This window comes from Abrus precatorius, unplaced genomic scaffold (assembly GCF_003935025.1).
Source record: "Abrus precatorius isolate BTA unplaced genomic scaffold, Abrus_2018 Scaffold2, whole genome shotgun sequence".
NCBI lineage: Eukaryota > Viridiplantae > Streptophyta > Magnoliopsida > Fabales > Fabaceae > Abrus > Abrus precatorius.
Window position 1 is genome coordinate 36,455,624 of NW_020874362.1, and position 16,651 is coordinate 36,472,274.

General features: G+C 33.1%; 1 protein-coding gene across 2 annotated transcripts; it reads right to left on the reverse strand.

The window, feature by feature from the left end:
- Positions 1–961: 961 nt before the first annotated feature.
- LOC113858370 (probable helicase MAGATAMA 3) lies at positions 962–15,892 on the reverse strand. Of its 2 annotated transcripts, none has more exons than XM_027490994.1 (20): positions 15,757–15,892; positions 15,514–15,667; positions 15,050–15,183; positions 14,647–14,856; positions 13,586–13,777; positions 12,036–12,071; positions 11,046–11,131; positions 10,808–10,852; positions 9,562–9,673; positions 9,383–9,488; positions 8,805–8,902; positions 6,654–6,767; positions 6,479–6,571; positions 5,741–5,794; positions 5,172–5,230; positions 4,990–5,074; positions 3,352–3,720; positions 1,899–2,021; positions 1,721–1,807; positions 962–1,460 (listed from the first exon to the last, which is right to left on the reverse strand). In XM_027490994.1, the coding sequence occupies exons 1-20, from the start codon at positions 15,856–15,858 to the stop codon at positions 1,242–1,244; spliced, it is 2,478 nt and encodes an 825-aa protein (XP_027346795.1). In that variant the 5' UTR covers positions 15,859–15,892; the 3' UTR covers positions 962–1,241. The 2 variants fall into 2 exon arrangements, with proteins under 2 accessions (XP_027346795.1, XP_027346794.1); XM_027490993.1 differs by having other exon boundaries at positions 1,099–1,460; positions 10,808–10,855; positions 15,757–15,880.
- Positions 15,893–16,651: the final 759 nt, after the last annotated feature.

A 16,651-nucleotide genomic window follows, 5' to 3' on the forward strand; every position in this document is an offset into this window, starting at 1 on the left:
GAAGAAGAAATGATGAGTGGACCTCGTAATTTAAGTTTGAGGAACCTTTAACATAAAGAAAATTATTGCAAAATCAGAATATACCACATGTTCACATCACCTAAGTCTTTAATCATGTGACGTAGACTATCTTTGAAAAATCATTAGAATGCAAATGAACATAAGAATGGTAATACGGATTCAAATTATTGGCTCTGCCTAACTTACTAATTTTCACAAGGCCAAATGGAGATTTTGAGCCCAACAATCTATTCAATCCGTCTCGCTTAATCTATATCTTAAAGTAGGTTAAATGAAGTAATGTAAGTTAGACCCATAAGATTAGTTTTATATATATATATATATATATATAAAATAAAAGTTTAAGAAATTAACATTTTTTTATATCTCTTAAATTTTACACGTAAAAATAGTAAGCTTAAAAATTAAATATTAAAATCAATAAAATTAACAATTTATTTAAGTTAAAATTTAATTATATATTTTATTTTTTAAAAGAATTTTAAGTGGATCAACTCAACCTAAAGTTAGACATTAATATTTTAAACTCGTTTTTTTTTTGTCGTGATTTTTTATAGCTCCTTTAAAAATTGAATAGGTTAAACTCAACTCAGTTTTTAAGGACTGCTGAGACAGCGAGTTAACCCATTTTGCGATCCTTATGAATGGTCGTCTACACTTTCCTCGAGACAATGTAGAAATAAAATTGTTTAGGCCATGTTATCATGATTATCCGTTGACATGAATTGGGAAACAAACACCCTCACGATCACATTCTAATTACATCTATCCTCAAACCCCACATGTGGTAAGCATGTCGATGCTTCGTGGTTGCTCTTATGTAACGTTGCTGTATAGTAGTTGGGCTTTTGTTCTCTCTTAATTGAATCTTAGGACAAAGTAAAAGAAAATGTGGTATATAGAACATTGATGACAAAGAAAGGACTTGAGGCAAATGCTGGGATTGGTACTCATTTTCTCATTTTTCTTTCTACCAGAAATCTAGGTAACCAAACAAACCTAACTTGATCAGTGCTGCACACCTTTTTGGGCAGTTAATAAACACGTTAGTAACAATAGTCATTGATCAGTGCATGGTCTTTTTCGCATCACCTTTTAGATACTTGGAAGATCAAAATTACAATACCCTTTTCCTCATTAAAGATGCATACTATCATTACAGGATAAACAACATAAATAGCACCTGTCTGCATACCTACATTGCTATCTGACAACTAAACCTAATCATCATCATAACCCGCATCATACATATCAGCGTCACCATCTCCATAGTCATGGTCCTCAACTTGTGCTTGATCATTATATGCAGCAGCATTGTCAGGCTGTGCATTATTGTCTACCATATCAGTAGGCCCCATCCCCTGAGATGATTCGTCCACCTTTGCTTGCATGGATGTCATACTTTCATCACTGAAGAACGAGGAATACGGTTTAGAAACCTGCACATGAAAATTAATTAGTCTTCAGCTTCAAAGTACAAGGTGGAAATTTGTGTTAAGTCCATAATCAAATAACTATGGATGTATTATGCATAGTTCTAGATAGACCAACAAATGATTACTTAGGTAAATATTATAAATAAGAGGAAGTGTACTACTCGAGCGTCTAAATTTTGATCAGTTAGGCTCAATTAAAAATTCATGTTTTAATGGATCAAATTCACTGCATTGCTAATATTAGAAATTTTCAGCATATTTACTTTGAATAAACAGTTCCTCTTCTCAGCACTTTCCACTAGCTTGTTCCATTGTTCACTCCTCCTCAACGTTGAGGCAGATCCAACCACCTACGTAAACAAAAAAAAAATTGATCACATTAAGACATGTTATCAAATGAAATTCTTGAAAGCATCGCATTAATCCCAAAAGATACGGTACCAACACCGCAGACTTTGCTCTAGTGATCCCAACATTCATTCGTCGGATGTCCTCCACAAACCCGATGCCTCTATCTTTGCTTGCCCTGACACATGAAAATATTGCAATGTCCTTTTCCCTTCCCTGAAAGAAAGAGGAGAGTATTCTTTAATCTCAAATAAAATGTGCCAACCATGTAAGAAGCATAATAGGGAGAGAAGCCCAAGTTGTTTCACAAACCATTAAGTAACGGTGTAACTCTCATTGAAATGAAAGAAATATTATGGAATATACAATTCATTTAGCCATGGAATATTTCTTCAATTTCAAAAGTTTTATAATTTAATCTAGTAAAACTACAAAATTAGTGGCCATGTCTATGGTGCAGTGCAACAGTTCATGTGAATGTATATCAAGCACTTACCCTTTGATAGAAGTGCTTGAAATGCATGGCTGTAGCATTCTGTAGATACTTAGTGAAAGCTTAGATTTTGTTTTCTTGTTGACATGATAAATTAGCTACGGCATGCAGACGGAAATTACTATCAAATGGAAATCAGAATTTACCCACAAACAGGAAGAAGCAGATTAATTGAAGGGGATTGATTCAAAGTGGCATGAAGTAAGTTCTTTAGTCAAGTCCAATGTTTGCAGTCGGTCCCTTCAACAGATCAAGGACATAATAGAAATGATGATGAATCAAGTTAATTGATGCGTAAACCCTAATATCATAATAAGCCTTCCAACTGAAATAACAAAATTTATGGCTTTTCACACTACGACTATTGAATATCCCAACCCTGATCTCTCCTTGTCTATTTCAATTCCACTTGCCACTACGATGGTGGTCACTGCCTGTGGCCTTGATGTACAATGCATTACTGTAATGGTTCATGCCATGATAGTAAAACAGGGGTAGACAATGAAGTCATGGGAAAAGAGGAAAAGAGAATTTGCATGTTGATCGGTGTCTATCGTGGGAGAAAATCCTTCACAATAGTTGAGGGGGAGAGGAAGAAAAAGATAACCAAAATGTTTTGAGAGAATTCAGAATGAGAATGCTTTCTTAATCAGTATAATGTAGTGCTGTACATAGTTTCCGCATATCATCCATTTATAATCTCTCAATAGACTTAGTGAAGACTGTTTCCTAGGATACTATTAATTGAGTAGTACTTCCTACACATTAATACCCATCAGTACTAAATACATTTTATCATGTGAAACACGAATGGACTATTCCCAAGTGCATTTACTATTATTATTTATTTATTCCAAACAACATTCGTAGCTAGTGATTTAAATCCTTCACAATTTTAGTCTTGCAATTACCCTTGATGTCACAGGTTTATATTCCAGTCAAAACCACATTCAAGTATTTGCATAATTTATTATTAAAATCAATACTAAAATCAATACTAAAATCAAAAAAGAAAATGAAGGATATCATATGATTAACATTAAGCTAGTTTACCTGGCAACCATCAACAGTACATATATCCACTACTTTTTCAGCTGACATTCCAAATGTCTCTTCAAAACGTTTTTGGAAGTGCTTGACTTGTTGACGATAGGGTGATATAATTGCAACTTGGTTACCTGACTTCAGTGTGGGGTAAAGCGTTATCAGTTTTTGATACAAGAATAGGACAAAGTCAACCTCCTCAACATTTATCCATGAACCACTCCCAGATGGCCGAGTCTCCTGTCCCTCATGTATATCAAAGAAGCAGAATGGGCCAAAGCAGCGGTAATCATGCCATGCTCTAACTGTCTGTAATTTGACCCCATCCCCATCTTCCAACGAGTCTTCATAAAACTCCCTAGAGGGAAAGCTTCTTATCTGTTTGACCATAACAAAAAAACCCACTTAAAAAATTGATAGGAAATATCAACAGATGCAGAGAACACAAAAAGAAGATAAGAGTAATAGAAGAAAGAAACATAAGGATGTATTTTCTCCAGAGAAATACAATTATAAAAGGATGATATCTTAGATACTCAAGGTCCGACTCCTGATGAGATTGATATAACTCCTGCTTTTTTACCTTGATGCAACACAAGGAAACTCTGTTTAACAGGTTACATTCACTTTGTTATGCGAAGCAATAAAATCCAAGGCAAAATGGCTGTTGAAGTCCCACATCAATTATAGATACAGCTAAATAAGAGATTGGCCAAAGCAATCCTCCCCCAGCTGGCTTTTGGGGTTGAGTTAGGCTGAGTCCAAATTCAACGATGCCTAAGGAACTGTAGATGTGAAGGCTGAAAAATTTCTCTACACATTCCACTTGTAGCATGTACTCTTTAATTTAAAAGATTCTCTCTAACATCATCTTTTTGCAATATACATATCCTTCAATTCAATATGTTTCTCGACTATGCATCATTAAAATTCATTCCTTCAAAACCATAATTCTATTTTACTCATTTTTTGCTAAAACCCATCAAACTAGAGATCTAATTTAAAATATAAAAATTTGAAAGCTGTCTAGCTCTCAAAACTAAATTTGATGCAGAAAGTAAGACAGCATATCATTTAGGTAATAAGTGTACCATACATACATTGCACAGAGAAATGTGGTGGTGGTGGGGGCTGCGAATCACAGCCATATACTTTTTTCAACTTAGCTATATGCTGCATATTTTAAGTGCACAGATTAATGGCTATAAATATTTCTAATTCCATTACTTTAAATTGGCTTGCATTAGAAAAGAAAAAGGGATTTATTTACATCAAACAATTATGACAAAGTTGTTACCCAACAGTCTTCTAAAAGATTAAGAATATATGTTTGCTACATTCATTTCAGTATCAAGGATCTTAGTATATTAAAAATACATTCAAAGTATCAAGTTAGTTTTTGAAGGAAATTTGCTCATGTTTCATCCTCTTGATTCAGAGAAAATTCTCTCAATGTCTTGATACTCATGGATATTAAAATTAAACAAATTAATTTTGTAAGATTTTACTAAACATATGTATTAGAAATAGGCTAACACCTAACACAACTCCAAAAGCAAATTCAAGAGGAGAGAATAACCCAAGCCATAAGAAATATTTTGGTCTTATTTCTAGCCGATATGGAAAATCTTAAAAATATACACCAACCTCGGGATGCATTCGGTATTGAGTCTTCAACATTTTAACTGGATAACCACCCTCCTTCAACCTTTCAAATAAGCTTGTGCCATATCTTAAATTCATGCAACAAAAAAGAAAATTCAAGGGTTAGCCAAAAGAATGGTTTAATGTATTAAAATGATACAACAATCAATAAAATAATTGTTTACCCATGATTCTTTGCATTGTCAGAAATTACGGTTGCTGGAAGTTGAGCTGGATCCCCAACCTTCAAAAAATAGCAAGAAAATGTAGCAGCAGTAAGGACAACATTCACCCAAAATTATTTAAAATTGCTTACTCCAGCAAGTTTTAAAAAGGTTAAATAATTGTAAAATAATATTTCCATTCACCAGGCCTTGTCTAAGCAGTTAATGCACGTTTGGATGCTAGTTAATGTTACATACACGTATGTTTTGGATCCACAAGCAACTCTTAGTTGCTTAAAAAAAACATGTTTATGATTATAAATGCTGAACCAAACATACTATAAATCACTAGACATGAATTATGAATCTCGTTTTTGTATAACATTTCATATCTCTTGGGCAATGATAAATAAATATGCTTTCTTTACAGATGCTGTAAAAAGGTTTTTTTTCCCCCCTTGAAATTTGTACTTTATGAAAGATTAGATAGTTAACATGTATAGTGGGCATATTAACACAGCTGCAACGTAAATACTATAAGTAAAATAGTAAAAGGGTCTAATAATGTAAGGAAAAGCAATGAAAAGTACCAGGAAAACTTTCTTGCATTGATTGGCTAAAGGAACAAGAGTTGCGGGTTCCACCTGTTTAAGGGTGACATGTCATTGCATATTGACAATTATTAATCTTATCATTGCAAATAGTAACAAGTAAACAATACAACTGGAAACTAGAAAATAATAAACTTGCTACACTTTCCAAAATTGTCTAGATTTATTGTAATTTTGGAAATAAGAGTTGGAATTACTATTCTAATTTTTCTTGCAAGTAAATTCATCTTGTATTCATTCTTCCATATGTAAATATTCAGTATATTTACATATGTTTGCTGTCATGGGTGTCTTTCACCTAATAGCTTAAGCTATCAGGATAGTCAGTTCATGGCATGGTATCAAAGTTTCTATGACCATATAATCTAGAATTCAATCCTTGCCTGCCTATTCTCTTCTAATAAAAAGAAAAATTACAGCACAAGATAAGAGGATGTGTGCATTATCCACCCTTGAAGCCCAAAGGACTCTTGTGTGAGGGGGTGGGTTAAATTTACAACATAAACCATTCAAGTGTTGTCAGTCATCACATAATAGCTTTAAGTTTATTAGATGGTCTATGACATATTCCATCTGCTTGCTACAACTCGAGTAGTTGTCACAATATTTTCAAGAAATGCAGAAACTTATTTGAACAAAACTTTGCTCGGTCAATTTATATTACTAGCAACCTAACATGTTATTTGGCGACCATACTGAAAAAGATTTCACACTTACAGCTTGTGCTGCTTCATCTATAATCACAACATCAAAGCCACGATTTAGTTTACTGAAAACATGGGAACCACTAAAACTGAGTGTGGAGAAGACCTGCCAAGCACAAAGAAAGTACTAAGAAAAATAGTTTTTTTGCTTTTTCTTTTGCATTCAACAGAAAGTTTGAAATACATACAATTGTGGCCTCATCCAAAATTGCAGCCCGGATGCTGTCATCATTACTTCCTGCAGGACCATTACTCTGCTTATCGGTGGATGATTTGGTGGCATTGGCACGTTTTTGTTTCAGCTGCAATTAAAATTTTAAGCATAAGAAAAAATTGACCCAAATTACATTTAGAAGAGCAGATACACTATACATATTGCAATATAATCAGTAATTATGTAAATAAAGTTTACACTACCAATTCATTAATCAAAGCCTGTCTAATTTGGCTCATTTGTACCAAGTTCAAGAAATATGAATTATGCTCAATTTATTTTCTTTAAGAATATTTTCCTCAAAGGTCTATATAAAAGGTCATCCCCATATCTTCAGAGGATGAAACACAAAAAATAAAACCAAGATTGTTGAATATGCTTTGGGCTGAAAATCTACATACTAATGTGTTTTGGGTTTAATAACACGATAAGATTGGACTGCCCAATTATAAGATATATGAAGGATGAGCACAAATTAAAATTATTTTGGTGATCACAGATCCTAGCCATAAAAGCAAAAGATATAGATAAGGTTCCAATCCTAGCAAAGAGTGATGAAGCAAAATATCTTCAAGTGCAATTCAGGCACAGTTCTCCAAGTTGAGCTTAGGCAGTTAGGTGCATTGCATGGATACCCTTTGGTCAAAAGCCTGCAGAAAATTGCAGGTTTTTGGTTTATAACAATGGTGTCAATATTAAATTAGTGTACTCTAGATCCACATATGGATAAAGAAAAACCACTTGCTTTGCAGAGATCCAGGCTGTCAAATCAGAAGAATTTCATGAATAACATTGAAAGGTTCCAGAATATGGCAAGGAAAGAGGAGATTCTAGAGAGCAAAAACAGAACAACATAAGTTGAAGAAACAGAATGACCGACTATTGTTTATCTACAGTGTGTCTGAATCTGAATGCATAACACTGAAGCTGGCCATGCTTTCAAGTTCTGATTTCTTCTTATAAACAAGGTGACAGAATACTCTGTCAGTATATTTACGATAGTGAGGCAGAGACTAAATGATAGAAGCACATGTATTTGATTACAGAAAATGGGAATAATCCCCAAATATAATAGTAATCAGATTCTCAGATTAACAGAAACATAACTCTCAGAAACTAGACTAGCTCCGAGGGGCTAGTTCTCCCTAACTCACCACTATAATTTTTTGTGATCACCCTTCCTCTCTCCCTTTCCCTTATTCTAACTAATCTTTTCTCTTCACTCTCACCTGCCAGGCTGCCACATCAGCGATCTGTTATGCCCAACTCTATCAGCACAACTATTTTCCATGGATTAATCTACTACATCCCTTGTACTCCTTGGTTCCTACATCTTAGTCCTGGAGGGTCTATCATTGTCACTCTGGAAATCCATTCAGACATTTGACGCAGAAATAGGATGTCTAACCTGGGGATGGTGAGAATTGCCACAGTAATCTATAATAAGTGAAATATAACCTCCTTCACAAATGCCAGCAACACATTCACCTGCCTAATAAACTGTATAGGAACATATATAGATGGTATGTTAGTTAAATTGAGGACGGAATTGAGGCTCTTCGTTAATGTTAAAGGAAATAAAGCATTTATTGAGGTCTTCATTATTTTAAGAAAAATGTTAACATCAACCCTTAACATTGATTTTAAGTATCTAAAACTAGTAAATATTTATTAGGAAAACACGTACTAGTTACACTTTAATATTTTCAATGTAATAAATGCTCTATTTTCCATTAAAAAATTAGCTCTAAGGGTTAATGTTAGCAAAACCAAAAATTTAGTAGTTAAGCTTCCTCCTTAACCTGTCATGCATGATCATGGCTGTTAGGAATAATGTAAAAAGGGTAATTTTGTAAATAAAGAAAGTATTTAAGTAATCATTTAATTAGCATGATTCAAAGTAACTGCAAATCATGTATTTATTATGTATTTAATGCGCTCTCATTATAAATAATTAGCCCCTTCATGTATTGAGACACAGATTCATGCTATTCCTCTTGTTTCCCTCATCTCTCTCAACAATGGCATTATAACCAAATTTTACAGTAGTCATGTAGAAGATTAAATAATAATGGCAGTATCATAGCTAATTCAAAACATATTTGGTTAATCTTCAACCACATACAAGTTCGTCCAGGGAAACAGCCTTGATAGAATGATGTGCTTTGAGACCAATCCGCACAATTTTAGGGCAATATGCACGGTCATTTTCATCGTGTACACCTGAGAACATCCATGAACAATAATTAAAAACTAAATATGCAACCATAATATAGCATCGATATTAGAAATTCTTAAAAGAAAAAAATAATAAGAAAAAAGCATAAGAGCAGCTAGGTCAACTGCAGTCTGCTTATAATGTGAAACAGTTAATTACAATGTCCCAGTTGGACTCAACCCCTACCACAAAATAACACCATCACTAGCATCGAAACAGAAAACTAAGAGGGATGAATATCATTATGCATTCAATGCATCATATTTTAATTTATAAATAAGAAAATTTGTACTCTGCAAGCTTCAGAACTTTCAGCATTACAATTTAATACAAAATTACTTCCAGTTTACTAATAACAAATTTTGCTTGCTATCTAAACAAATAGTCCACTGCACTCTTTTACACCAGTAGCTTTGTCACATCATGCAAGCAAATGTAAAGCAAAAAGCTTTTCCCCAAATAAATGCATTAAAGAAACTTCATACCTCCATTGAGAACCCGCAAGACAATCTCGTCAAGGGCAGAGTTTGATGGGGCGCATACTAGCACCCTTACACGATACTTACGATTTGAAGTTACAGCTTCAGGTTTCTGATAAAACCAATAATTAGAAGATATGATTTTGTAAAATCAACAATCTCAACCAATGAAAATAAGTACTTACTAATTCATTTCCAGTAGTTGGGAAAAAACCATCATCACCATCTTTCGGCATCAAACTATCCCTTGGATTGATACTGTTAAGCCATGGACATGCCAGTCCCCAATGTCTTTGTCTGCCACAGGAAAAGGGAATTAAAAAAATCATAAAAAATCTTCTAGCAAGATAAATTATGAAAAGTGCATTCTACTGATAAAGCTGGTATAATAACCATATTTGTTCTATTATGGTTGTTCTTGGGGCAGAACTGGTCAACATCCCAAATTGATTATTAAATGAACAAGACTAGATGGTCTGGTGGTATAACACAAGCTGAGAAGGTGAAATTAATCGACAAGGTGATTACTAATACTGAGTATACAATTTAAAAACTAACTATTGCAAGGCATTTGTGCAACATTGTCTAATCAAATTGAATTATTCTTAAATTCCAACAAGACTAGGAATGAAAGAAATATGCAAGGGATGATAAGGAGGCCAAAATCAACTTTATTAGTTTGAAGTGCACTCTGCTATGGACTGTCATTCTTAACCTCGACCAAATAAAGCTGAGCTATCAGGTCCTAATACATCAACCATCTACAATTGTACTTTAATCAGGATCTCTTATTAAATGAAAATCTAATTATGATTCACCAGTTATGAATACTCTAATCCAAATACTTTCTCTTGGAAAATTCTAAAGTACACCAAATCCAGTCAATTTGCTCTCCCTTATCATCCTTTAACAACAAAGTTAACAAATAAGTAATTGCCCAGACTCTTGCCTGTATAATCCATGAGTTTGGAAACTGTGCCCTTAAGCTTTAAACAATCCTCTTGGCTTCATACAATGCCAATGTAAAGTTGAACCAATTTATGTCAAGAGAAACCAAGAAAATGTGCACCTAATTACAGCTAGTTTCTTGATGTTTATGACAAATCTCAGTTTTTACCCTTACCATTCCACTTCTAATTTGATTCAAAACAATTTAAATATGAACTATGTCTACTGGAAGATAGCCCTAGAGGGATAAGGCTTGTTGTTGTTGTTGTACTAGAAGATAAGCACAGCCAGAGACTTAGAGAGAAAACATGTATAACACAAGAAGAAGAAACCAATAATGAAAAGAACAAAGAAAATATTTTAAAAGATGTCCCACCTGGGGAATAAAAGAACCTCATACCAGAATCACATGAAAAAACAACATCCATGTCATAAAATTTTCTTGAACAAGTGAAACCTAGATATTCTCAAAGGGTAACTTACTTCTCCTCAATTGGTAATTGTGGCCCCTGCCTTAGCTCATAAGTCCTGCTTCATGGAATCAGATACAGAGAATTGTAAGGCAAAATTTTGACTATAAATTGCTTGGTAGAACCAAAAATTACTTCAAAATCTCGCCTCTACCAGGCACTCTCTTAACATAATGCTTGGCTCAGGATAACAAAATAAAGCAGAAACAGAATTATACACATAGAAGATCTAAAGACATTATTATACTTACTTTGAATGCACCCTTGTAGGAGTTGCATGCAAAATGGTACTTAGAATCCCAAGTATGGTTTGAGTCTTCCCAGTCCCTGGGGGCCCCTAAAAGGATTTGGTTAGACTCAATTACAATTATTTTAAAAGAAGGCAGATAAAAACCAAGATATATGTCTCATGCATATCTTGCAAGGGGATAATGAATGTCAGGTGGAATTTCCAAAAGCAAGTACATTATCAAGAAAGGACCTAGCTTCAGCAAAAAATCTACAAAGGACCTTGTGATATAAATCAACATCATAACCTATTTCTCTAGCAGTAATAAATTACAAACTCTGACCTGTTATAACTTGTACAGCAAGGAAAAAGAAAGAAATATTGAATTATATTACTAAGATTGAACACAGTTTTGTACCTAATGTAAGCACAGACTATTATCATGCAATACCAAAAATATTTGAGAGATCCTGGCAACTCTCCTACACAGACTTATTCACTTACAAAAGGACACCACAATTCTCCTAACTCTGACCTTAACAACAAGTAACTGTCTCCTAACAGCTTCCTAATTATGAGCTAACTGATTGTTTCTCTAGGTTGGGCCTTAACATTAACTGGCCCACTCTTCCTTTTCCTATAATGTACTCTTTCATTATGGGCTTATTTCTATCATGACCCAACAACTAAGCTTTGTATGATAAGTTAAACAAAACAGCAAAGGGTACATTAGATCACCTAGAACAAACTTTAAAGGAACTGAACCAGATCATGGACCAGTTCATGATTCAACCAGTCTAACTGATTAGTTTGTTTCTTATAACACTAAAAAAACCATCTCCTCAGGCTTTTGGGAGGTCAAGGAAAATCATGGAAAATTTTTTGCCCAAGATCAGAGAAAAAAGTGGCTGCATTTGAGCTTGAAATATCAAACATTACCTAAAACAAAAGACAAGTATGCAAAAGCATTAAAAAGTTTGCAGGAGAAGCAAGACTAGACATAGAGGCAAACCTGTATCAGGACAAAGGCTTTTGATGATAGACCAGCCTGCAACAGAAAATAAAATTTTATTGTGGAATAAATAAATGCTACATGAGCTTTGCATGCTTGGTTCCACTTATTTTTGAGAAATAATCACTTTTTGGCAACATCCCAAAAAAGCTTTTATCATCAGATGATTATTTCCTTTGTAAAATGCTCTCCCAAGTTCGAAAGATGCAAAATTATAAGAGAAATTTACACTATAAACATAAGACAGAATCAGTCACAAGTCAAGCAACAAAGAGAGAGAAAATGACAAAAGAATCTTTTATAAGAAAGTGAAGATCAATCAAAAAGCTTTTATTCCTATATATCATTTGAAGAATGATCAACAACTATCCCTTTGCCATAAATTTGGCCAACTCATTTTCAACCAATCCAAGAGTGTGTTTGGATGAGCTTTGAACTGAAAAAACTAAAATTTTGGTTGTTTTTTTTTTTTGGTAGCTAAATTTTTATGCTTTGGGAAAGAAGATCTTACAAAAGCTAATTTTGAGAAAAGGAAAAGTTGTTCAAGCATTAAAAAGTACTTCTAGAAGATTGCATCCAAATATAAAATGAGTTAGGATTTGTTAACACTAGGTGTCAAGTTTAAACACTTAAACCACTAAATAATTTTTCATAAAATACAAGATTAGACAATCCAACCGTTATTTTCATACAAAAACAAAATTAATAGGTATTTCATCGTATTATTTTATTTTAACAGGTATTGAGATTTTAAAATATAAATAATATCAAATTTAGATAATATTCCTATAAAGATATAAATTATGTGAAATTTGTAATATACATGATTAACAAGATAATATAAAATGATTCAAGTTTAGATTGGTCAATCTTGCATTAGTTATTAAGTAGTGTAAATATCTAAGTTTGACACCTGGTGTCAATGAATCATATATCATAAAATAGCTTTCACTTTTTACAGAAGTCCATTTTAAAAGGATTCATCAACAAAAAGACATATTCTCAAGCAAAAAAAAAAAAGGTTCATAAAACTAAAGAAAATGATAAAGAAGAAAGCATATATGATATGGGATAAATATACAGTGCAAGTTTCAATTTACTGTTTTTTGACTATAGGCAGTGTTCTGGAGGACATCTTTTCATTTGCTCTTGCATTTCTTAGTTTTTTCTTTCACTTCTAAATCAAAACAAAAACAAATTAATATGGGATTGAAATTGTGAAAGTCTAATTGTCTAAGCCTTTAAAAGTAACACGTACAAAAGAAAAGAAAAACAGTAGAAAAGAAGGAACATGGTCAAATTATTCAGAAAACATATAAACAAAAAAGAGAGAAATAGGACTCTGAATGATAATTTATGCATGATAAATTGATTGAAGTAATACATCCTGATTTTTAATTATTATATCCTTTAACTACATGTCAAACTCAAACTTCAAAATATAACATTTTAACTTATTAATTGCCAGAACCACATATTTATTCTTTCCAAACAACAAAAGTTAGCTAACAATGATACAAAGAGAAAGAACTTCCAAAGTAAAGACTTACTGTTATGGCCTCACGTTGGTACTGATTGAAAGTATTTTCAACATATTCCTTCAAAGGAATTGGGATTTTCCAACCCTCAACTTCTGTACCAAAATTCTCTCCAACTGCATTTACTATTAAATCCTTGTATGGGAGACAGCTTATAGTTCGTATAGCCAAATACTCACGCGCAATGGTAGATAAACTGCATACCTGCAGGATTTCCACATTGGCTCAAAGGCCAAACTAATTTATGAGAACCTTTTCTATTAAGAAAACAATAACGAAAAGCCTTTTACCTTCTTTTACAAACTCATAACAAAATCCATTACTCAAGAATGGAAGACCCCCCCCTCCCCAGTGTAAAAAGCACACGAGTGGTCTCACTTCAATAAAATTCATATGAAAATACATTTGATTGATTATCTATGATAGATGGAGTCTTCGACATTCTAAACAGTGATAAGGGGAAACAAGAAGACCATAAACATGGAAAACTACGTAAACTTCAGGAACTATACCGTATAGAACTAAACATGTGGGTAAACAGAAGAAAGATGAATTTCAGAAATTTTTCAAAAAGCAAACGTGGGGGAGACAGGTAATAAGAGTTCTGCATCAGACAATAACATAGGAGTAAACATGGAGTCACATTAAGTTTTTGAAACCATTGCTTTTAATATCATGGAAAAAAAACTGAGAATAACTATTAACTAGAACTGTAGAACATAAAGTGCTTTAAATGTTCAGAGATAGATGGGACATAATTATTGAACAACTTTGTTTGTGATGGAAGGAGATATTGGGAAATGGGAGGGACCATGTAATGACAGACATATGAAAAGGATAAGGGTGTGTGATTGTGAAACGTGAATTAAGGAGCAAAAGGAGAATGAAGGAGATGGAAGCAGAGAACGAGAGGCTGAAGAAGGAGTTGCAGGAACTGAAGCTTTGAATGGAAGAAGGGAAGAGAGAGAGTGAGAGGAAAATAAAGGCAAGATGTATAATATAATAATTCCTAAAAGAGCCTAGATATAATATTTCACCCGGGCAAGAATACAATATAAGATAGAACAAGTTACCTTCATAAAATACAACTGTCTCTCTGTCTCGCATATATGAGAACGCATGTTAAACAGCCTGGGGCAAGATTGTACATTATCTGTATTAAAATGGGAGAACTCTCCAGCAAGATAGAGTCTAACTCGAAGAAGTCTAGTTTCAGAAAATTTCCGTACGTGTTCCACCAAAGCAAATGCATACACAGTTGGAAATCTTTTGCTATCCAGAAACTGTGCAGTGACAAGTATTGACAGGTCAACAATAAAAAATAAATCTCAGTTCAAATAGGCAGACAATTCAAAGTTCAAACAATTCAGGGAAAATAATGCAACAAGAATACACGTATAAATGCAATATACAATAATATTACATAATAGCAGGATCAGCAAAGTCCAAAAACACACAATCTCTGATCATCAGTACCTTATCTTTTGAAAGAAGTAAAAGATCATTCTGCGATATTGATTCTCCCTCCTTGATTTCACAAGGAAATTCTATAAAATGAAAGTCATCCGCCTCACTCCAACTTTTTACCACTCCCAATTTCCATTCAGTCACTGCAGTAAGCCAAAAGATAAAGAGACCCCAGTCAAAATCCAAACTTTCAAACGTGGAATCAATACCCATCATTTAATTTTAAGATAGAATTTGAGAACCGCAACTGAAAAAGTTTTGATAGCCCTCAGAATCAGAGCAGAGCAATGTGCATGCATGGGGTAGCAATGACCACCCAATAAAAACACAATGCCATTAACAATTAACAAGAACCATATAGAAAAGGCTAAATATCCCTCCGAGACAACGGCATCAACAATAAACAATGCTAGTCTATAATAGTGATCATCCACTGAAACAAAAAGGCGCAAAATAGTTGAAATTAAAAGTACCCTCTTCCTCCTCTTTCTCCTTAATTATCTGGGATTTGGCTTCTTCAAAGACAAGGGGCTCGTAAGTGGCAATATAATCGTCAACGTCTTTGTATCGGGTCTTCACCTTCACGAGTCTCGACACAGCCTCCTCTCCCCCATTGTTCTTCTGCTTCTGAAAACACCAAATTTGAAAGAGTTGGTGAATTTTGGAATGACTAGTAAATGTTTTAAAAAACAAGAGTAAGGAATGAAATGAAATGCCTTGGATTCCTTGAGGAGACGAAAGTAGTCCCAACTAAGAATAATCTGATAGAAGCGGCGAATTACGGATTCTTCCTGCAGCTTTTCCTTTTCCACCGCCATAACGATAGAGAGGGAAAGGGAGAAACTGCAACAAGAGAATAGAGACAGGGACAGGGTTTTAGGACTAAGAACCCTCAAAGAAAACCCTCAAACCGCTGTTATAGTTCTAATTCTCAGTGTTTTTTCGTATTTTTACCGGGATATTTAAGAGTGAATTAATGCGTAAATTTTATGTAATTCAACTTTGTTCTCTAAAAAGTGTAATTTTTAATAGAATTTAATTAATAATTTTTTACTGATATGCCATTTTAATATAAAATTTTATACGCTATTATTTAAATAAAATTTTTAATTAATTTAAAATTTTATTCTTCTTTTTATTAAAGAAAAATGCATGAAATAACCTTTTAAGGTGTATAAATTATATAATATAACTTTTTTAAGTATTTAATATAATTGTATTTAATATAACTATTTTTTAATATATTTACGATGATATTTAACAAATTTTAATCAATAAATAAAAATAAATCATTAATATTTTTTGTATTATTTATGCTTTATGCTGTAAGACTAATAAATTTTTGATTTTGTATTTGCTATTTTATACTTTGTATATTGTGCTTCTTTATAATAAAAATGTTCTTTAATGATTTTTTAAATTAAATAAATTATAAAAATTGACTTGTAGAAATAAAAAGTTCAAACTTTTTTAACTTTTACTTTTCCTTCAATTTAAATTTTAAATGTTTTTCCTTCCATTCACTTTTCTTTCACTGAAACCAATGGAGGATAAGTGATAAAATGCATCATTGATTAAAAAACTAGTTATTAAAATTTTAACAAATTCATA